The sequence below is a fragment of the Peromyscus eremicus genome, chromosome 7 (assembly GCF_949786415.1).
Source record: "Peromyscus eremicus chromosome 7, PerEre_H2_v1, whole genome shotgun sequence".
Lineage (NCBI taxonomy): Eukaryota > Metazoa > Chordata > Mammalia > Rodentia > Cricetidae > Peromyscus > Peromyscus eremicus.
Genome location: NC_081422.1, coordinates 64,877,217 through 64,899,517, shown reverse-complemented (window position 1 = coordinate 64,899,517; position 22,301 = coordinate 64,877,217). Strand labels below are relative to the sequence as shown.

General features: G+C 46.1%; 2 protein-coding genes and 1 long non-coding RNA gene across 6 annotated transcripts in view; 2 read left to right on the top strand and 1 right to left on the bottom strand.

Moving 5' to 3' along the window:
- The window catches only part of Rnf111 (ring finger protein 111), an 80,637-nt gene extending 77,348 nt beyond the window's left edge, over positions 1-3,289 (top strand). For all 4 annotated transcript variants that reach the window (XM_059268198.1, XM_059268197.1, XM_059268200.1 and 1 more), the window contains exon 14: positions 1,647-3,289. In XM_059268198.1, coding sequence (XP_059124181.1) covers positions 1,647-1,764 — 118 coding nt within the window. In that variant the 3' untranslated portion in view covers positions 1,765-3,289. The remainder of the gene's footprint in view (positions 1-1,646) is intronic.
- A 1,969-nt stretch (positions 3,290-5,258) lies between these two features.
- LOC131915167 (uncharacterized) lies at positions 5,259-7,226 on the bottom strand. Its single transcript, XR_009380278.1, has 2 exons — positions 6,597-7,226; positions 5,259-5,569 (listed from the first exon to the last, which is right to left on the bottom strand). It is a non-coding gene; the product is annotated as an uncharacterized LOC131915167 (long non-coding RNA).
- Positions 7,227-7,292: 66 nt separating this feature from the next.
- Ccnb2 (cyclin B2) lies at positions 7,293-22,000 on the top strand. The gene is made up of 9 exons (XM_059268195.1): positions 7,293-7,435; positions 9,471-9,599; positions 9,962-10,075; positions 17,848-18,018; positions 18,122-18,280; positions 19,316-19,552; positions 19,708-19,848; positions 20,496-20,606; positions 21,758-22,000. The coding sequence occupies exons 1-9, from the start codon at positions 7,412-7,414 to the stop codon at positions 21,866-21,868; spliced, it is 1,197 nt and encodes a 398-aa protein (XP_059124178.1). The 5' UTR covers positions 7,293-7,411; the 3' UTR covers positions 21,869-22,000.
- Positions 22,001-22,301: the final 301 nt, after the last annotated feature.

The following is a 22,301-nucleotide window of genomic DNA, read 5'->3' as shown; positions in this document are numbered from 1 at the left end:
TTCCCCTGTTTGGTTTTCTGAGATAGGATCTTGCTATATAGCCCTGGCTGGCCTTAGACTCACAGATATCCATTGCCCCTGCCTACCAAGTGCTGGAATTACAGGCATGTGCCCCTGTGCCCAGCATAACCATACTTTTGTGACTTAGCAAATGTTACCATCCTAACCTAGTATTATTTGAAGGCAATTTCTTTGTATAATTGCTAAGGTAATTGTTTTGTTACCATCTTGACTTTTAAAATAATAATTTAGTGTCATATCAAACATAACAGCTGTGGGTAATAATTTTTTCTGTTCCTAAGGATAACGTCATCAAGCCTTTTTGTTTGTTTTTCTTCAAGATAGAATTTCTGTGTATAGCCCTGACCATTCTGAAACTCCATCTGTAGACTCCTTGGCTCATCATACCTCTTCAACTAGTAGCTGAGAGAGGAAAAAGATACATTATTGTCTAGTACATGATGTTATAAGGGTTTTTTTCTAAACAGCATTTTTTGGGTTTTTGTTTGTTTGTTTGTTTTGTTTTTGGTTCGAGACAGGGTTTCCCTGTGTAACAACAGCTTTGGCTGTCCTGGAACTCACTCTATAGACCAGGCTGGCCTCAAACTCACAGTGATAAGGGTTTTTTCTAAGTTCTTAAAAAATGTAATACTGCTTTTCTTATGTGTATGAGTGTTTTGCCTGCATATAAGTTTGTGCATCATGTACATGCAGGTGTTCAAGGAGGCCAGAAGAGGGCATTGGCTCCCCTGGAACTGGGTGCTGGGAATCTAATGGTAGCTGTCTGGAACAGCAGCCAGCACTATTTATCTCTGTGGCCCCTGTGGGGGTTTTTTGTTTTGTTTTTGACATTCTGTTTGCAGTGAAGGCATGTACCTATTGAGTCAGTCTCTCTGGTGTTACTACTGATCGTGTCCAAGAAGGAAAGAGCATTTGTAGGTATTATCTGTGGGAAATGTTACGCTATGGGGATATGAATAGCAGCTCTTAAAGGCAAAGCTAGAGTAACTGCCAGCGTGATTCTTGATTTGACAGTTCTCAGAGTTTTATATATGTTGTCTCCATAGACGTGTCAGTTGTCTATCTTGTTAACTCATATTATATTGTCTAAAACGCCATTTTTTAGTGAACAATTCTTAGAAAATATAGGGGATTTTGTGTGTGTGTGTGTGTGTGTGTGTGTGTGTGTGTGTGTGTGTGTGTACGTACGCACACTCGAGCCTGTCTGAGTGCCACAGTGTACATGTAGAGGTCAGAGGACAACCTAGAGTGTTGGTCCTCACCTTTGAAACAGAAATCTCCTTTGAAACAGCGTCTCCCTTTTTAAAGTTCACTGTTGTATGCATCAGGCTAGCTGACTGTAGCTTCTGGGAAATTTGTTTGCATCCCATTTCCTGGATTACAGATGTGACATGCCCGTCACATGATGCTTTTTATGTGCTTTCTGAGGATCTGAGTTCAGGTTGTCAGGCTTACATAGTAATCACTTTGCCCACTGAGCCATCCTGCCAGCCCCAGTCTTTGTGTGTTTAACATAAAGATGCTTAGTTATTTCAGAACACTTTATATCATTCATTTGCAAATCAATGCCTCATAGAATTGTCATGAAATTAATTTTTACTGTTTGTTTTCATCCCCAATGATAGACGCCTTCCATGTATGCACCTTTTCCACCAAGTGTGTGTTGATCAATGGCTGATCACCAATAAGAAGTGCCCCATATGCAGAGTGGACATCGAGGCCCAGCTGCCAAGTGAAAGTTGACACCATGTTTCAGAACTCTTGCTGTCCCTCATTCCCATCCTTCCTGGTACTGCAGTCAACCAAAGATGGCATGACTTAGCTGCGCAGATCTGGAAGCCTTGAACTCTGAGTGCTGACTCTGCTATATGGTACAGCTACCGCTAGACCTACAACTTCTGTACACAGTTGATTGGATGTATTTATAAAAGCTTTGTGTTGGTTTTTTTTTTTTCCTAGATTCGACATTTCTTCCTGTATCATTTTACTGTATTTTTGCATGATTCCTTGTATTGCATTTCTTTGCACATATATGGGCTTGTGACCCTAAACTTGCAGGCAAGATTAGCTGCTTTAGTAAGTAGTATTTTGTGGTCTTTTTGTTTTTTTACATAGTACCTTGAGAATTATGAATTTTTTTTATCCATTACTAACCTTTAATTTAATCAATCATGTACTTTAGTTTAATGTATAAAGATCCTCTAGAAAATGATAATATTGTGTATTAAGACATTCCTTAATTAAATTAGGACAAAATGGCTGCTGTATATTTACAATATGGAGTTCTGAGTTAAGTACCACCCTTAATACTGGGAACAGAATGCAACCCATGTCAATCAGATGCAGGTGGTACTCACATGACCAGCGTGATCAGTAGGAATTTTCTTGATGTATCCTTTCTTCCAGCACAGTGCAAGATAGAGTTGCTATTGATGCCGTATGTTTAGACTGCTGTTCTGACCCTATTTATCTTTCTCTATGCCATTTGGAACTTGATTCCCTAATCCAGTTTTTGCTGCTGTGAAACAGCTTTGACGAACACTAAATATTCATTTGAGTTAGCTGGATTGTATATACTTGCAGATTTTAAAAAGGATAGGGAAATTGAAAAAGACATGTAGAATTTTGTTAGGTCTGCTAAGCACGGATAAAGAAGATATCTGCTTACATTAATTTTATAAAGTCATTCAGTCAGGATTTAGGATTCAGTCATTGGCAGGTATCTATGCATTCGTAGAACTTCTAAGGGTCCCAGGTTCACTTTTAAGGGATTTTTTATAGTTTAAATAAAGTCAGCTGAATCTACATGTCTCTTGTTTTATTTCTCTCTAAACTTGAAAACAGTAAATCTGCAGATACTGTGAGGCACAGATGATATTGTCAGGCTACTGTTGGCTATGGTTATAGACGCCCACTTCAGACATTACCAAGAGTCGATCACTGATTTCAAATTGTAATTTCTGTAGTTAAGATTTACAACATAATATAGAGTACAAGTTAACATACTAACATTTCTCCTTTGGAGGAAGTTTTAATCCACTTCAGGATGCATATTATCAAGATACTTTCATATACAGGATAGCCTAATTTTATTTGTTTAAATATGCTTAATATGCCCAAGATTGCAAATGCATCCAGTCAGTAAGACCACTGTCTGTATGTGGAAGACATGTTCCCATGGATCATATGTGAAGATGTCAATAAGCTTGCATTAAGCCACCTGCTTTGTAAGTGGATTGATTAATAAATAACTTATATTTCTATTGTCTTTGTGTTTCATAATTAAGTGTTGATAAAATGGTTTACACTGGACATCTTGAAGCTAAGATGAGATCCACCTAACTGATATTTGCATAATCTGGTGCTTGTTTTCATTGTTTTGCCTTTTATGTCACCATAGAGCAATTCTATCATCAACATGTGTCTACAGAGTATGCATGCTGATGGAGGGTGATAGAGATAACAGTATACTTGTGAGCTAGAGTGAAGCCTGGTGTGGAAACATTTCCAAACTCCAGGCATCCTGAGTTCCATGCCTGACACTGTAAACCATTTGGTTACCAGTCTATATTATAGAAGGTCAGGAAAGAGTGGAACAGTGACCCAAGTCTGCTCACTCACTGGGGAAAAGCCAAAAAGTAAACAGATGCATGTAAGAGTGCCATTAGAGAGCCTGAGTCTATGCAAGGAGTTGAGAACCTAGAAGTGAAAAGGAGGGGTGTGTGTGGACAGGTGACTCAGCGGTTAAGAGCGCAGACTGTTCTTCCAGAGGACCCGAGTTCAGTTCCCAGCACTCACGTCAGGTAGTTTGCAGGCTCCAGAGGGATCTGACACCTTTGACCTCTGCAGGAACCTGTACCCGTGTACACACCTGCACATATGTACATACATACTTGGTTTTTCAAGACAGGGTTTTTCTGTGCGGCCCTGGCTATCCTGGAACTCGCTCTAGGCCAGGCTGTCCTCTAACTCAGATCTGCCTGCCTCTGCCTCCTGAGTGCTAGAATTAAAGACATGCACCACCACTGCCCTGCCACACATTTTTTTTTAAAGTTAAAATGGAGAGAATTCCATGCTATGTAGTCCTCTAGTGTTTTTCAGAACATAAGAAAAGCTTAGATTTCTCTGTCACATACATTATATGTGATTTAAATACATACTTGTTGACTTATTTTATAATTGACACTGATTCATTTATGTGTAGTTTTTTTGTGTGTGTGTTTGTTTTTGGAGACAGGGTCTCACTATGTAAGTCCTGGCTTGGAACTCATTATGCGGGTCAGGCAGGCCTCAAACTCAGAGATCTGTCTGCCCTCTGCCTCTCAAATGCTGGAGTTTTCCACTACATCACACACACACACAGATACAAATACACAGTGATTAAAAATAAAAAATCTTAAAAAGATAATATAAATTATTGCTTTAATCCCAAAATGTTTGGCTTTTCAAAGCAAACATTTAGCAGTATCATGAGATGCTGCTAACATTTCTCCTGTGTCTAAGCAACTAGTCGCTAAATGGGCATTAATATCCTCTCTGGCATTCAGAGGGTGTTACCTTCCTTTGATCCTAGAGTCACAGAAGATTCTGGGCTATGTGCCTTCTGCTTCTCACCTCACAATCACAGCAGCAATATAAAGAGGCACTACTTAATGCTATGCTATAGTCAGATATTGCCAAAGGTAAGAATTGATGCCCTCTGCCATAAAATTACGTTTTGTGTGTGCTAGTGGTGGTGTGTGTGTGAGTGTGTAGAGAGGTTATAGGTCACCATTTGGCACTCAGTTCAGTTGCTTCCTGTTAGCCAGGGCCATGCCATTCTCTCTATCTAGTGTTTTAAATGTAGGTTTTTTTTGCCAAGACCTTGTTCTGGACATACTGTCTTTTGTAGATAAACGTTCTGGCTGGCTGGTGTCAGGACTTCTGAGGGTTCCCAGCTGCATCTGATTCTTGCATCCCTGATGGATAAACATATCCTCAAGACTCATTCAAATGGTAAAACATCTGGAAATGGCAAATGCACTCAGTTTGTCCATTCAAAACATGTACTAAGACAACATTGAGAATTCAGATTTTAAAGCGAGCCCATGTCCCAACCACTGTGTATGTTTGCAAAATCATGGCTCTATGAGAAGACAAGACCATATAGATGGCCAGCAACAAAAGGCTTATTGTAGGTCACAGAAACACCCTAGATAAGTATATCTGTTAGGTCTTTGTGGCAAACAACCGCAAAATGTGGTTTCAGGCACTTTTATTTGCTCGCAGATGCTCAGTTTGGGTAGGGCTAATGGAGTCTAGCTCATCTTTCATTGTGGTTTCCTGTGGCTGCATTCAGCTTGGGAGTGCTACTGGAATGGATTGTCCGGTTCGGCCCAGCTTAGATAGCTGATGCTTTCATTGGGGTGTTGACGACAGTTGACGATTCACTGTGTGTTCACTGTCATCTCTCCAGCAAGGGATAACTAGACTTCTTTACACAATGGGTCAGGAATCCTGAAACTGCCAGGCCTCCTCAGACACAAGCCTGGATATCCATTCTGTCATCCTGTGTCAAGAGAATATCAAGGCTAGCTCAGACGGTGGTGGGGAGCAGGTAGAAGACCCCAGACCAACACAATTTGGCCACTTTTAACACAGTAGAGGTTGGCCATGTAGCTCAGATGGTAGAGTCCCTAGCACTCAAAAGCCCTGGATTCTGACATGTCAGTGCCATGTAAACTAGGTGTGTTGGTGCATGCCTGTAATCCCTCCCACTCAGGAGGCAGAGGCAGGAGGATTAGAAATTCAAGGTCACCCTCAACTACATAGAAAGTTCTAAATCAGCCTATGATGCGTGAGACCCTGCTGTAAAGTTCATCGCAGTTATTTAAAGCACAGCCCAATGTTTTGTTAAAAGGACTCCTTTCATTCAGAGATGAGGGTCTCACTGTATTGCTAAGCTGGTGCTGAAATCATGAGCTTAAAGGATCCTCCTGCCTTAGCCTCCCAAGTAGCTGGAATTGCATGCACCATAGTACAAACTGCTGAGCACATTTTCTTCTCCAAACCAAAACTTCTTCTCCAAACCTATTTGTGACATGTGTGATGTCAAGGATGATGGCCAGAGTCAGCAGCCACAAAACTTTGTTTCCTGAAGCAGGTATTTGAGTGAAAGAAATTAATGGAATATAAATAGCTCTTTCTGCTCCTTGGATTTCGCCATATCCTCGTGTAATTTAGAGTGAGGAACAGTTCCATCAGCCTGTTTTCCAGGTGGGAGGGACACTGGTTCTTTCTGCCTTTAGACTCAGATTGGAAATGTCAAGATATGCTACAACCTAGGGATTTGGGTAAAGGGGGAGGATCGATCCTGATCAGCCTTATTTAAGGCTCTCCAACCACAGTGTTTGTATTTCCCAAGCCGAAGAGACTTGAACTAAAACATCAGAGTCGTGGGGAGCCTGACCTCACTTTGTTCTGCTGCCTTTGGGCACTGGACCATTTTCTGTTGTTTTGATTTTCTCTCCTCTATGCTGGGAACACATCTTCAGGGCTTTATACACGCATCATACCACTAAGCAACGACTCCCCACCTCAGCCTTCTTTTTCTATCTTGACCACCTTCTTTTCTCCAGGGTAACATTCTGTTCTTCGGCCTCTTCTCTCTCTGTTCACAACTTGAGATACACTCTGTTTGTCTTGTTCAAACCTTGAACACATTACACTGTCATTTGACAAACACTTCTGAGTCCATCTGGTATCAGCGTGCTGGGACAAACACTTTTAGTTTGATTTGTACCTCTGCTGGGGATCCGTTGTTTTAGAAAGACCATAATGTAGCACACATTTGATTCTCAAACCTCTTGTAGCCCTGAACGACCTGGAGCCGATGACTCTATTCCCCAGACCAACCCAAACCTAGCTACCAAGTAGAGGTTTCCGGAAGAGGAAGCAAGGTCAGAAGTAGCATTTCCAGGATATTCCCTGGAGCCCACTAATGCCCACCCGGAACAAACGTCTAAAGACATCTGTCCGTAGGTGAGCCTTTTTTTTCCCCCTTCGGCCAATATTCAGATTAGCTTTTCCAGTGGGAGGAAAACTTGTTTTGTTTATCTCAGAGACTAGGATTTAAAAATAAAACTGTAGGCAAGGAAACAACAAAGCCCGGCGGCCTCGCTGGTTGCTATGACAAGCAAGTAGAAGCCAGCCAACCAGTGTGCAGAAAGGCCTTCCGGCCCAGCCAATGGGGAGCGCGCGCCGTGCGTGCGGCTGCCCAATGGGGCGCGAGCAGCGCGGTATTTGAATCGCCGACCGGGCCGAGAGTGGGGAGCAGCGAGACCCGGAGACGCCCAACGGCGCCGCGGACCCCGGTGGCTGCGCTGAGTACGCACTGCCCAGCGCGGCCCTCATGGCGCTGCTCCGACGCCCGACGGTGAGTGCGCCCGGGCTGTGCTTCCCCGGCCTGCCCGGTGGCCCGGGAGGCTGCCGGTGAGGCCCTGGCAGAGCTGTCTAAAGGCAAGGGCCTGGGGTCCCCATCCCTGTCATTCACTGCTCAGGGCTGCGCTGCGCTGGGGATGAGGACCGGGAGGAACCGGGAAGCCGTCCGGTACCATTTCTCTGCTTTTCACAGTTTGCTTTATATGAACTTCCCATTGGCGCCTGCACACTGCCTTCCAGGCCACGTTCATTAAAGTGTGGGTTTGTCCTCTTAAAAAAAAACAAAAATAACACAATGAAAACAAAAAACCCACCCAGGTGTAATAGTAAAAGTACAAAACTGGGATCCCAGTGTTGCAGATGGTGGGGGGAAAGTCCAAATTCGTTTTCTGACAGTGAAAGTCTTATTAGCTTTTGGGCTTGAATTGTACCTGGATCTGTTTTCCCTTTGTTGAAAACTAGAGGGCCCTGACCCAGCTGGCTGCCATTGTCCTGGCTAGTTAAAAGCTGCCAATGCCTCTTCCACGTGAATTTAAAAGTAGTCTTCATCACCGGCTTTAACTCCTAAGACGTTGAACTTTCAAACACATTTTGAAATTAGCAGCGGGTGCTGGCAAGAAATATTCAACATCGTGGCTTGGGGAATCGAAATCCTAAACAATGATGAACATACAGTCAGGGTTTGAGCCTTGTAGATCTAACTCCCACGAACAAGTAAAAATTTTGACTGGGTGGTGGTGTTGCACGCCTTTAATCCCAGCACTTGGGAGGCAGAGGCAGGCGAATCTCTTGAGTTCAAGGCCAGCCTAGTCTACAGAAGTGAGTTCCAGACAGCCAGAGAGAACCTTGTCTTGGGAAACCAAACATGCATGCACACACAATTTTTGTCTAATTGGTCCTTTTAAGTTACTTAATACTTAAACTCTTTCTGTTGGGATGGACTACAGTTTTGCCTGGCTTATCCTGAAAGGTCAGCCTAAACACCCCCCTCCCCCGTTGGGGGGTATTTTAGAATTAGGGACCCCTAACTCTCAGAGAGTTAAGTGGTTTTCCTCATGAAGTATTTATTACTTCTACAACAGACTCAGCTTGGGGGTATGAATAGCAAGTCTTGTTTTTTAACTGTGTTCTGGAAAAGCCAATTATGGTCAACTGACACTGTTATTTTTCTTTTTCATACAATTCTAACTCTCCCAAAACTTGAGAGGTAAAATGATTTTACACATCCTGTTTTCATTCTAAATATCCTTAATTTGAGAGTCTGCTATAGAAAGCTGTGTCTCTGAAGGTCCGTCTCTGCTGGTGCCATTTCCTGTTTGATTGACATTGTAATGAAAGCTACTTCAGGTCTGAGGCATGGAGTTTTAAACCACCTGACCTATTATTAACTATTGGTATCAAAGCTCTTTATCATTATGGATATACTCTGTGAAGGGGGGTTTCTAACCAAATGACTTAACCTACAAGGATCACTTACCAAGAGACACAGGTGTTTATGAGAAATAATCTTTGAAGTGTGAATCTGACATCTCTTAAAGACTGCAATTCGTGAGATCAGTAGGGAGATCTTTTTTTTTTTTATAGGCAAGGTAGGTAGGTGATTTGCTTAATTTTAGAGTGATATTTCAAATAGCCTTTTTTAGATTTCCTAAAATGTACCCCTTTCCTTAAAAAAAAAAAAAAAGAAGCAGTTTTATATGCATGAGTAGTGTACCATGTATGTGCAGTACTTTCAGGGGCCAGAAGAGGGCGTCAGATCCCCTGGAACTGGAGTTACGGGCACTTGTAAGCGGCCATGTGGGTGCTGGGGTTATCCGCTGCAGGAGCAGCCAGTGCTCTTAACTGCTGAAAGCCATCTCCAGCCCCACGGTCCCCTCTATAAATAGATTTCCCAGAGCAGTTCTGAATTGGAGTCTCTGACATCTGACATTAGGTAGGTAGGTATTTTTTATTTTCTCTGTGTTTAACCTTTTTTGTTTATTTGCTTATTTGTTGTCGGTTGTGGTTTTTTGTTTTTGTTTTGTTTTAAGGTGTCCAGTGATTTGAAGACTATTGACACAGGAGTTAATCCTAAAGCTAAGAGCCATGTGACTATCCGGCGGGCAGTTTTAGAAGAAATTGGAAATAAAGTTAGAACCAGAGCAACCCAAGTGGCGAAGGTAATGAGGAAGGGGTGATATATGCGGAGAGCCGCTGTACCGGGGCTGCACTGGTGCGGAGAGCCGCTGTACCGGGGCTGCGCTGGTGCGGAGAGCCACGCTGTACAGGGGCCGCGCTGGTGCGGAGAGCCACGCTGTACAGTGGCCGCGCTGGTGTGGAGAGCCACGTTACAGGGGCTGCGCTGGTGCGGAGAGCCACGCTGTACCCGGGCTGCGCTAGTGCGGAGAGCCACGCTGTACAGGGGCCTCACTGGTGCGGAGAGCCACGCTGTACAGTGGCCTCACTGGTGTGGAGAGTCACGCTGTACAGGGGTGGCGCTGGCTGGTTGTCTTGCCCGGCTCACTGTTCTTTTGCCTTATAGAAACCTCAGAACACCAAAGTACTAGTTCAGCCCGCCAAAGTGACCAATGTCAACAAACAGCCGAAACCTACAGCCTCTGTGAAACCGGTACAGATGGAGACACTGGCTCCGAAGGTAGGAGGTCCTGGACTTAACCTGCATGCTTCCATGGTCTTTCATTTTAGTGTTACGAGTGTGGGTGTTTTGCCTGCATGTAGGTCTGTGTACCACTTTTGAGTCTGGTGCTCTGAAAGGCAAAAAGAAGACATAGGATCCCCTGTAACTGGAGTTACAGATGGTTGTGAGCTGCCATGTGGCTGCTGGGAACAAACTGGGACCTCTGGAAGAGCAGCCAGTGCTCTTAACTGCCGAGTCATCTCTCCAGCCCCCAACCTGGTGGGTTTTATTAAAATAATACACAATAGGAATGACCTTCCTTACAACTGGAAGCCCACCACTCTGAAGTCTGAAACTCACATAAAAATAAGGTAATCCCATAATTCTACATTGATTAATGGTGGTCTCTATAACTGAGTAGCTCAGCTGGACTTAGAATGCTAAGGGACCCAGTGGCTTACCCATTTCCCATAAAGTTCAAGTGTATGCATGCTCTCCTATATAATTACTATGAGGTAGACATTGTCCGAGTGCCAAGATACAGCAATAAACACTTTCATTCTGTGTGTGTGTATGTGTGTGTGTGTGTGGGTGGTGGTGGTGGTGGTGGTCGTGGTGGTGGTGGTGGTGGTGGTGTATGATTGAAACTTCAAAGTGAAACTTCGGACATATTGGAGAAATACCTAGGTTGAGTACTTACTGTACACATCCAGTTGTGTTAAGGTTGTAGAGATGTCTTGCCTCAGGAGGCATGTCTAGGAGGGACATATGTTCCCTGAAACAAAGTTAGCAATCTTAGGGAGTGTCACTAATGACGTCAGGAAGTGCAGTGTCAGATGGCTGGGGAATGCCTCCGTCTGTGGAAGACGCCTCAAGGAGGGTCCAGGTCCTAAGGGATTCAGTAGCCCAGGGCTATGGTCCTTAGAGGGTGTGTGTGTGTGTGTGTGCAGGTCTTAGATGCTATTCCTCAGGTGGCAGCATGGACCCTTTTTTTTTTTTTTTTTTTTTGAGAAAGGGTCTCACTATGTAGCCCCAGCTGGATTGGACTTCATAGATCTGCCTTCCTCTGCCTCTTGAGTGCTGGGATTAAAGGCGTGTGCCATCATTTTAGGCCTGACTTTTTTTTTTCTCTTACAGGGTCTCTCTCTAGCTAGGAGCTCACCCAGTAGTCTATACTGACTGGGCAGTGAGGCCCTAAGATTTGTGTCTCTCAATCCGGGCAGCGGTGGCACATGCCTTTAATCCCAGCACTCGGTAGGCAGAAGCAGGTCTCTATGAGTTTGAGGCCAGCCTGGTCTACAGAGAGAGATCCAGGACAGGCTCCGAAGCTACACAGAGAAACCCTGTCTCAAAAAACCAAAAAAAAAAAGAAAAAAAATGATGTGTCTCAGACTCCCTAGCACATGCCACCACTGTTAGCTTTTATACTGATTTGGATTCTGGGGATCAAACTTGGACAAGCGCTTTACCAACTGAGCCTTCTCCCCAGCTTCAGTGGTAATTCTGAAAAAACTTGACAGGCAGAGGAGCCTGTGGGGGTTTGAATGAGAACTGCCCCCATAGGCTCAGATATTTGAATACTTGGTTCCCAGTTGGTGGAACTGTTTGGGGGGGATTGGGAGGTGTGACCTTGTCGAAGGAGGTGCGTCACCGGGGGTGGGCTTTAAGATTGCAGAGGTTCACACCATTCCCATTTAGCTCTCTCTGCCTTGTGTTTGTGGACCAAGATGTAAACTACTCCGGCACCATGCTTGCCTGCCTGTTGCCATGCTCCTTGATGGTTATAGACTATGACATGATGGTCATAGACTCTAACCCTCTGCAAATGGGAGATACAAATTAAGTGTTGGGTTTTTTTTTTTTTTTTTTTTTTTTTTCTGTAAGTTGCCTTGGTTGTGGTGTATTATCACATCAACAGTGGAGTAACTAAGACAGTGCCTTTGTAGTGATTAAGGGCAGCAACGACATCATGGCGCAAAGATGCGGTAGGCTTATATAGAATCACACATAACCCTTTGGTCAAGGAGTATGCAGGTCTGCACTAAGTCAGAGGCTTGTCTGAGGAAGCAGGAGATAAGGGTGGGAAGAAAGCTGCAGTTGGATTCGTAGGCCTTAGAGTCTGGATTTTATCCCTCTTCTGTGTGTGTGTGTGTGTGTGTGTGTGTGTGTGTGTGTGTGTGTCTGTCTGTCTGTCTGTCTGTCTGTCTGTCTGTTTTGATGCAAGATGTCGTGTAGCCTAGGCTGGCTTCAAACTCTCTGTATCCTAGGGTAACCCTGAGCTTCTGATCCTCTTGCCTCTATCTTGGCAAGTCCTGGGATCACGATGAGTACTGCCATGCCCATTTTGTGGTGCTGAGGATCAAACCTAGGACCTCATGCATGCTAGGCAAATGTCTACCAACTGAGCGACACTTTTTTTTTTTTTTAAAGATTTCTTTATTATTATGTATACAGTGTTCTTTCTGCATGTTTGCCTGCAGTCCAGAAGAGGGCACTAGACCTCATTACAGATGGTTGTGAGCCACCATGTGGTTGCTGGGAGTTGAACTCAGGACCTCTGGAAGAACAGTCAGTGCTTTTATCCACTGAGCCATCTCTCCAGCCCCCCCCACCTCACTTTTTAAAAATGTTGCATATTGTGTGTGTGTGTGTGTGTGTGTGTGTGTGTGTGTGTGCGCATTTGGAGGTCAGAGGACAACTTTCCAGAGTTGCTTTTCTATTTCCTCCATGTGAGTCGCAGGGTTAGGGCGGTAGCAAGTGTCTTTACCCACTGAAGCATCTCACAGGAGCCATCTCTCTCCTCCCTCCCCCACCCCTTCCTTCTCTTTCAGGGTCTTTCACGTAGCTCAGGCTGACCTCAAACTCAGAGTATCTGCCTCCCAAGTGCTGGAAATATAGGCATGTGTCACCACCATGCCTGGCCAATGAATATCTATGTGACAGAAATGATCTTAACTGGGAGATCCATTCATTCAATAGATTTAATGAGATACTGTGTAGCCATAAATATAAATTAGTACAGCATTTAAAGATGTCAAAGTATTTGGCACATTCAGTGACAAAACCAGATTATAACACCATGTACTGTATAAAATCAGATTTGCTTTTAGGGAGAGGTGGGGTGTTTCAAGACAGGGTTTCTCTGTGTAGCCCTGGCTGTCCTGGAACTCACTCTGTAGACCTGGCTTTGAACTCAGAGATCTGCCTGCCTCTGCCTCCCAAGTGCTGGGATTAAAGGTGTGCGCCACCACCCAGCTCAAATTTGCTCTTAAAAGCATGCATTTATGTAAAATATTAATGGTGGTTTTATTTTTGAATATTGACTTTAAGAATTTCAGGCTTCAGGGGCAGGAGATGTAGCTCAGTTGGGAGAGTGTTTGCCTAGCATACATGAAGCCCTAGGTTCAATGCCCAACACTGCATGAAGCAGTCATGGGGGTGGTCATCTGTAATCCTAGTAGGAGGATCAAAGTTCAAGGCCCTCCTTTGCTACTTACTGAGTTCAAGGCCAGCCCAGGATATTTGGCTTTATCTTTAAATATATAAATAAATAATCAGACTTTCCCATAAAACTGAAGCAAAGAAGAAAGGCATCTATCTATCAGTCAGGATGCTAGTAGTTCAGATGTGGGAGCTGTGCTTAGCATGTAAGAGGCCCAGGGTTCAGTCCTCCACATTGAAGAGCGAGAAGAAGTTGTTTCTTCCTGTGACCTTCAATGCTCCCCTCTTCCGTTATTCCATGGCTGACTGCCTTTTCTCTGTTTCCTAACAGTTGAGGCCACCTGTTTCAGATAAAACGTGGGCCAAGAGCTGAGTCCATGTAAAGTCACCTCTAGGGACTAGAGAGATGACTTCGTGATTAAGAGCACATGTTACTCTTACAGAGGACTGCAGGACTTGGTTCCCAGCACTTGTGTTGGGTGGCTCACATAACTTCTGCTTCGGGGATTCAAACAGTGCCCTCTTCTGGCCTCAGTGGGCACCTGCACTCTTGTGCAGACCCTCCCCGACACAGACACAGACACAGACACAGACACAGACACACACACACACACACACACACACACACACACACACACACACAAGTACGGTACTTACGTAGTACATATGTAACTTAAAAACAGTCTTTAAAATACTACTGTATGGGTAGAGGATGTGCTGGATGTTTTGACGTTAGAAGTTACCAGGGATTAAGGAGCAGCTAGTTACTTCCACTCAGACACACGGATTTCAGCATCACAGTAGCGAAGGGACCGTCAAGTCCACAGTGCAGGTAGAAGAGCCCCACCTTGGCAGGAGAGCCTGGATCTGGCTGTGACCTGCCCTATGTGCTGCCACTTTACAGACAGTCCCTGGACACCCCCACTGGAGCATAGGGCTTCTAGTAACTTCCCTAGAAAGCTGTTGATCCCTGTGTCCATGAAAACAGATGTTCCCAGAATCCTTGCTGTGCAAACCTGGAGGAGGAGCTTCTGGCTGTGTGGACAAGGCAGCTGCTTCTGAGATGGCTGAGACTTAACTCAGGCATTCACAGCCGTTCTCACACAGCATTTTGGAGGGGTGGGGCAGTGTTTTTTTCTGAGCTGTAAGGCCTTGGTAAACACTGAATAGTTTAAGGAAGGAGGGTATTTGCTGCATTGGGCAAGCAAGTTTCATAGGGCCCAGGCAGAGCAGGAAGCTAAGAATTTGGTTGGGAAGTCCACTCCATTCACAGCATTATGGAAACAGTGTGTGGTGCCATAGAGCCCAGCACAGAGAGGGGAGGGCTGGAAGATCAGTTTAAGGTCATGGAGTTCAAGGTCAGCCTGGGCTACATGAGACCTTGTCTCAGAAAGGAGGAGGAAGAACGCAAGATAACTTGCAAGTGAACGGAAGAGAAGCATGGTCTCTCAGTCTTTCAAATGAAAGGAATACAGTTCACAAGGAACATCTATGCAACAGGGGAATGGGTGGTCGAGAGTCCGTGGAGCTAAGCCTCTTCCGGGTTGCTGCCTCCTGGTGTCAGGTGCTGCGTTCTAAAGACAGTCATGGCCAAGGTTCTGCCTCCACTGCCGCCTTGCTGAGTATCAGTGTGCTTGTTCACTCCAAGTCGTCAGCTGTCTAGAGTTGAGCAGTTCTTGTGGAGAACTGTGGAGAACTCCCTGCTGCACTCCTCTGTTGCTGAGCACGATGCTGTGGCCTGTAGTCCTGGCCCTGAGGCTGAGGCAGTGGGATTGTAAGGGCCAGGACGGCCTGGTGCTTCACAGCAAGACCCTGTGGCAGAGAAAAGAAACAGGGAACAAGGCAGCATGGGAACCACTCTCAGGACCCCAGGGCTCCCTGCGCTCACCCCTGCTGACAGCCCCCAGTGAGCCCTCCACCCTCCCAAGACAAGGCTCCTGAGTTAAGTCAGCTGGCACATCCTCAGCTTCTGATTGGACTTTCCATTGTCCGTGACAACCCATAGACTTATTTGTTAGTCTAGTTTGAAGGCCTTAATTTGCATACTACTTCTGTCATTTAAAAAAAAACACTTTTAATAATTCATTTTTAAGGGAAAATGTTGAGTTGCTGACACTAACTAATGTTTAATTTTCATGTTTATGATTTTTTTTTTAATTTTTTAACTGATGCATAAAAATGACACTTATTCCTGAATAACATGTGACCTTTTGAAATACACACACACAACAGACAAATGAAGACAAATTTATCTCCTGGACCATTCTTACTGTTGAGACGTTCAGAGTCCTTCCCCTGAGCTCTGGAGAAATGTGCAGCACATTGTGAGGTTGCTCTGAAGGAAGGAATAGCAGCACAGGCTGTATTTGGGAACAGACCTACAGCGGGGTCTCTGCTGTAAGACTCAGAATCCTTTCAGCTTACAAGACCGGGTAGTTGTAGGGCGGAAAGGGGACTAGAATTCTTCCCTTTTGTCTGCAGTTGGCCATTGCTAAGGTAGCTGCAGAGCTAAGGTGAATGCTGGGTCAGTGGGGAGAGCAGGAAACTAGAAAAACCAGTTGCTCTAGCTCTGGGAGCCAGGGTACTTTAGTGGAGAAGCTTTAGCAAGGGGTGGTGGCGCACGCCTTTAATCCCAGCACTCGGGAGGCAGAGCCAGGCGGATCTCTGTGAGTTCGAGGACAGCCTGGTCTACAAATCGAGTTCCAGGACAGCCAGGGTGACTCAGAGAAATCCTGTCTCAAAAAAACAAAACACAAAGAAGCTTTTCAATATGGTATAGCCTTGGCTAACAGCACGGTCGCTCTCTACGGTTGCCCTGCTATGCAGTAGCATACCTCTGACTGCCGTGACTCAGACCCCACTGACCACTTCTCCCAGCCCTGCCCCTCCCTCTGTACTCTGAGGCCTCTGATAACCATTCCACCCTGTACTGAGGGAGGGAGGCCTGGGTTTTCAGGTCACACAGGTGAGGCGGTGCAGTGCCGTCACCATCTTTGTTGATGTTGTCGTCTTCTCATTTTGCACTGCTATTAACCACTGCCACTGCAGTTTTGAGATAGGCTCCCACCATGTAGCTGAGGCTGGCCTAAGCACCTCCCCCGGGTTATTTATTTAAACTCTGCAGCAGCCACTGTAGAGGATGGCACAGTGGGCCTGCAGCACTTAGTGAAATGTCTTCACAGTGATGGAATCCTTGGAAGGGCTCACTCTCCCCCAGGACATTGCACCTCATTCACTCTAGTTCTCTGAGGTGGGTAAATTCTGAATAAATGGCAGGCATACCTGCTTAGCCTTTGTTGGTCTGGGCCTTCGTATAGCCCTTAAGAGGCAGAGCATGTTTTGAGCTGCCTCTTCCCTTAGCCCCCACCCCTTGTTTCCTACGCTAAGACTTGAAATTATTAATCTTCAACTTAGTTCAAATTACCTTTGTGGTTTTAATTTTTTGTTATTTTTTAATCATTTTCTCACTCTAATGTGGTTAACATAGAACTCTATAGCTCAGGCTGTGTTCCAGTTCATGGCTATCCTCCTGCCTCAGCCTCCCTAGTGCTGAGACTGCAGGCCTGAGTTAGCACATCCAGCTTTTAAGCCTGCTGGATTGCGTGAGCTGTGCTCTGGTTTTGTATTTTATTCCCTTAATATGTATTTTTTAGGGTCTAGACATAAGTCCTGTTAGGCACTTTGAAAAGGGTCACCTATTCTTTTTCAAATAATGGTTTATACTTCATTATGAAATATTTGTTTGAGCTGGGTGATGGTGGTGCACGCCTTTAATCCCAACACAAGGGAGGCAGAGGCAGAGGCAGAGGCAGGTGGATCTCTGTGAGTTCAAGGCCTGGTCTACAGAGTGAGTTCCAGGACAGCCAGGACTACACAGAGAAACCATGTCTTGAAAAACCAAAAAAAAAAAAAAAAAAAAAGAAAGAGAAAAAGAAAAATATTTGTTTGCACCGCATGACTTTTTAATTTGTGTGAGTTTACAAATCAGCACCCTGTCAGTGTAAGTACATAAGATACAGGCCGCATCCCTGCTAAGCCTGTGTCGTCTCCTGCTAATTCACAGACTGGAATAAGCCCTTCTGCCTTCTGCTCTCCAGGGTCTAAATTTAGAAGTAGTGGAGGAACGAAAACAGGATTGCAGGCGAGGTTGCTGCCAGGGGCCATCAGGTCCAGTGTTCTCTGACCCCAGTGGTCACTCACATTCATTATTGAGCACCTTCTGTGTGAGAGCTAATGCGTGAACAAAGCTAGCTAAATGCACAGAAGCCACCCCTGTATAAAGAGTGTAGGATGCCAGGCATAGGCTCTCCAGCAGGGCAGTAATTCAAGTCTTCCGCTTATTGGTGTAGGAGCCTTCTCCCGTCCCTGAGGATGTCTCCATGAAGGAAGAGAACCTGTGCCAAGCTTTCTCTGATGCTTTGCTCTGCAAGATCGAGGATATAGATAACGAGGACTGGGAAAACCCTCAGCTCTGCAGTGACTACGTGAAGGACATCTACCAGTACCTCAGGCAGCTCGAGGTGGGCGGCCTTTATGTGTGGGTTGCACTGGCAACATGGACTTCAGCAGGGGGGCGGGGAGGAAATGACATCACCTTGTTAAACTCTTGAATTGCACCAACAGGTTTTGCAGTCCATCAGCCCACACTTCTTAGATGGAAGAGATATAAATGGACGCATGCGTGCCATCCTGGTGGACTGGCTGGTCCAAGTCCATTCCAAGTTTAGGCTTCTGCAGGAAACGCTGTACATGTGCATTGCCATCATGGACCGGTTCCTACAGGTGAGTGCAGCTGCAGGGGTGTGGTGCTGGTAGGGCAGCCCTGTGAACATGACGTTGATGCTTCTGAAATGGAAAGCTGAGCTGGGCCTCCTCTGAAGGCCAAGACTGGCAGCCTAGCTGAAATGCCAGAGAATTTCAGTTACTAAAATAGGGAAGTAGGCCAAAGGTGTCAGGCCCCGCCCACACCATTTTCAATGTCTGACACTCTTCAGTGTCAACAATTCCTCATCTCAGAATGAGCTGAGTGAGAGGTTTCTCTGTGTAGCCCTGTTGTCCTGGAACTCACTCTGTAGACCAGGCTGGCCTCGAACTCACAGAGATTCGCCTGCCTCTGCCTCCTGAGTGCTGGGATTAAAGACGTGCGCCACCACCACCCTGCCCCTCCTCACCTCTTGTTTTAAGAAACTCACTTAGTGCAGCCCCTGTGGAGGTGAGAGGCCAGCTCTGAAAGAGCTGATGCTCTCCGTCCACCTGTGGGTTCTGGAGTGCGAGTTCAGGTCCAGGTTTGACAGTTGCCACGCCTTTACTGCTGACCACCTCAGCAGCCCCACGCTAGTTCACTGAGCTTTCCCCCAGCTCTGAAGCACTGGTGAGAGATTGTGTGTGTGTCAGTGTGTGTGTGTGTGTTGCAGTTTGTTTTAACAAGGGGTTTTTCAAGGTGGTTAATGGGTGTACTTGGAGTAGGGGGTATTTCAGCCCACCATTGAGTTCTCACTTTTTTGCTGTGGTTTATCTCTGTACAGACCACACCAGGTACAGGTCAAGGCTGTGCAGACATTCAGGACCATTCCCAAATCTCTGCTGTCAGGTCATCTGGGAGGACTCAATGAGATAGTGTGTTAGAGTCTTATCACTATGCCCCAAATAGTTACTGCTCAGTGACGGTGTGCTCAGTGATGCTGTGCTCAGTGACGGCTCTTCTGCCGCCTTTCAGGTCTCCTGGGTCCTGCCTGAGCTTGCTTTCTTCACGCCATCCACCAGAGCCCTCGTCAAGTCTGGTCAATGGTGACTCCGGATGTGTTTGTTTTCCATTAGGCTCAGCCAGTCTGCCGGAAGAAGCTGCAGCTGGTTGGGATCACAGCTCTGCTCTTGGCTTCCAAATACGAGGAGATGTTTTCCCCAAATATCGAAGACTTTGTTTATATCACAGACAACGCTTACACCAGTTCCCAAATCCGAGAGATGGAGACTCTGATTTTGAAAGAGCTGAAATTCGAGTTGGGCCGGCCTTTGCCACTCCACTTCTTAAGGCGAGCCTCAAAAGCCGGGGAGGTGAGTGCCACTGTCTCTGTGGGAAAGTTGGCTTGTGCTCAGCCTCACCCCAAGACATCTAAGAGGAAGCTTCTCTCGAGAGCTTCTGGTGCTTCCCCTCATGGTGTGGGAGTTAAGTGGGCTGAGTGGAAGACTCGTGTGCTGCTCTTTCCTAGGTCGATGTCGAACAACACACTTTAGCCAAGTATCTGATGGAGCTGACACTCATCGACTATGACATGGTGCATTATCACCCTTCTCAGGTCGCAGCTGCCGCTTCCTGCCTGTCCCAGAAGGTGCTGGGCCAGGGGAAATGGGTGAGTTGAAGGGAGAAGGCTGCGTTTGGAGCCCTGTGTTTGCAAGGCATGTACTTCACTGATGCCGCTCCTTCTCAAGTCTGAATTTTCACGGTGCCATGGCGGGGCCTTCACACTTAGCACAGCACTGCCGACCTGGCTGTGAGGCAGACGCCGCTCTGGGAAGAGGGCCGCTACTCTTGTGTATGTGTCTCACTCTGCCTTTTCCCAGCAAGGGGTGGAAGTATGCTTGTTCCTTGGAGTGCCCTCCAGACCTGTGCAATTGGTCTGTCAGAGCTGAGAGCCTCTTACTGTCCTAAGCTAGCCCTGTCTCGGGGACAGAGCCATGCTGCATGGCTTGGTGCTGGGGAAGCAGTTAGGCTGGACTGGGTTTTACAAGGTAAGAATTTCCCCACTGCTTTTTTTTTTTATTTTAAATTTATTTTAGTCGTATTTGGGGATTGACCCCAAGCCCTCATACATGCTGTCACAGCTGTATCTCCAGCTGTTTTCACTAAGGTGTCCTGTCAGCCCTGAACAGTCACTGGGATACAGGCCTGCATCACCAGCCCAGCTCCTTACAGCTTTTGCACAGGAGACGTGGCGTGTGTTCTCCTGAAAGGAAGGAGGCATTTGCTGACCCTCCATGGCTTCTGCTCGTGTTTCAGAATTTAAAGCAGCAGTATTACACAGGATACATGGAGAGTGAAGTACTGGAAGTCATGCAGCACATGGCCAAGAACGTGGTGAAAGTCAATGAAAACCTCACCAAGTTCATTGTAAGTGCTGCTGTCCTGACCTTGGGAAAGCATTCCATTCTGGGCCGTGCGTGTGGAAGTGTGGTACTAGCAAGCATGATCTTACAGTCTCTAAGGAGTGAAATATACTGACTGGTTAACCTTGGCTAGCTAGGCTTAATGCCTGGTCAGCCAGTCCATGTTTTCCCACCCTGTGTCTGCATCCTCAGGAGGCACACGGCAGGCAGGGCGGGCGGGCTGTTTGCCACGGTCCGGGAAGAGAGGCCCCTCTAGTGGCCTCACTCAGCTGCCGTTACTCAGGCCTCTATCCAGGCCTTTTGAAAAGGCTCCTAGTGAACAAACATGGAGAAGGGAGAGAGGCCTATGTGGGTGAAACATGGGTGAGGTGGGGTGTGCTGTGCCTGTGGGACACAGAATACCAGAAGACCCCCTAAGGGGCCAGTGACAAAGAATGAAGCGTTTGTGTCCTTACCGCATGATCATGCTGACACGTAGTTCTGGTGTGACGGTAGCTGGGATTTGCAAAGTTCTAGTTACCACACACCTTTATTCCCTTGTTTTTTTTTTCAAGACAGGGTCGCTCTGTAGACCAGGCTGGCCTCGAACTCACAGAGATCCACCTGCCTCCTCCTCCTCCCTCGTGCTGGGATTAAAGGTGTGCGCCACCACTGCCCAGCCTTCAGTTCCGTTTTTAAAAAACATGTATGGGTGTTTTGTCTGCATAACACATACATGCCAGGTGCCTGTAGAGGCCAGAAGAGTGTGTCTAATCCCCTAGGAGTGGAGGTATAGATGGTGTGGGCACTGAGAATTGAACCCGGGTCCTCCTGAAGAGCCTCCAGTGCTCTTAACTGTGGAACCATCCCTCCAGCCCCTTTTTCCAGTTTGTGCTGTCAGTCCCAGTGGCACTTACCCATGACAGAGCCCTCACCTCTCAGATAGCACCAGAGGGCCTGTTCCTCAGGTCTTGAAACTATTTCCCCTACTGTCTATATGACCGGCAGGGGTGGAGCAGACAGCTTGGTGCAGAGTGTTCTGAGGGAGAGGCCTGGGGATTGCGCATCATCAGGCTGTCTGGAGATGGCAGCCATAGCCCTTCACACTTGTGGGTTAGACTAGGTATGCTGGGCGGTCCTGAAACGTACTTAACCACAACTGACTTCTGCCTGCAGGCTATCAAGAACAAGTATGCGAGCAGCAGACTCCTGAAGATCAGCACGATCCCTCAGCTGAACTCCAAGACCATCACAGACCTTGCCTCCCCTCTGATGGGCAGGCTTTAGGCAGCCAGGCTTCCGTCGTGTACATCTCTGATTTTGTACATACTCCTCTAGTTTACTTCACAAAACCTCTTCTCAAACTAATTTTCTAATTGTGTATTGAGGAAAAATAAAGCTATTGATTTTCTTAAGGAATCCCGTGTATATCTGTGTAGTCTATACTGAAGAAATGTAGAATGGTTTACCGTAATTGTGCTTTGTATTGAGGAAAAATAAAGCTATTGATTTTCTTAAGGTATCCCGTGTATATTTGTGTAGTCTATACTGAATGGGTCTAAGCAGCAGATAGAGCTTTATCCCTGATGAGTCGTAGCTGTTGGCCCACACACTGGGAATGGAGATTGACAAGCATTCTTTTTAGCATCTTTAAACTTTGTAAGGTCATGGGTGGGTGGCAGTGAGCACACAGATCAATCCAATAGGAGTATCTGCTCTT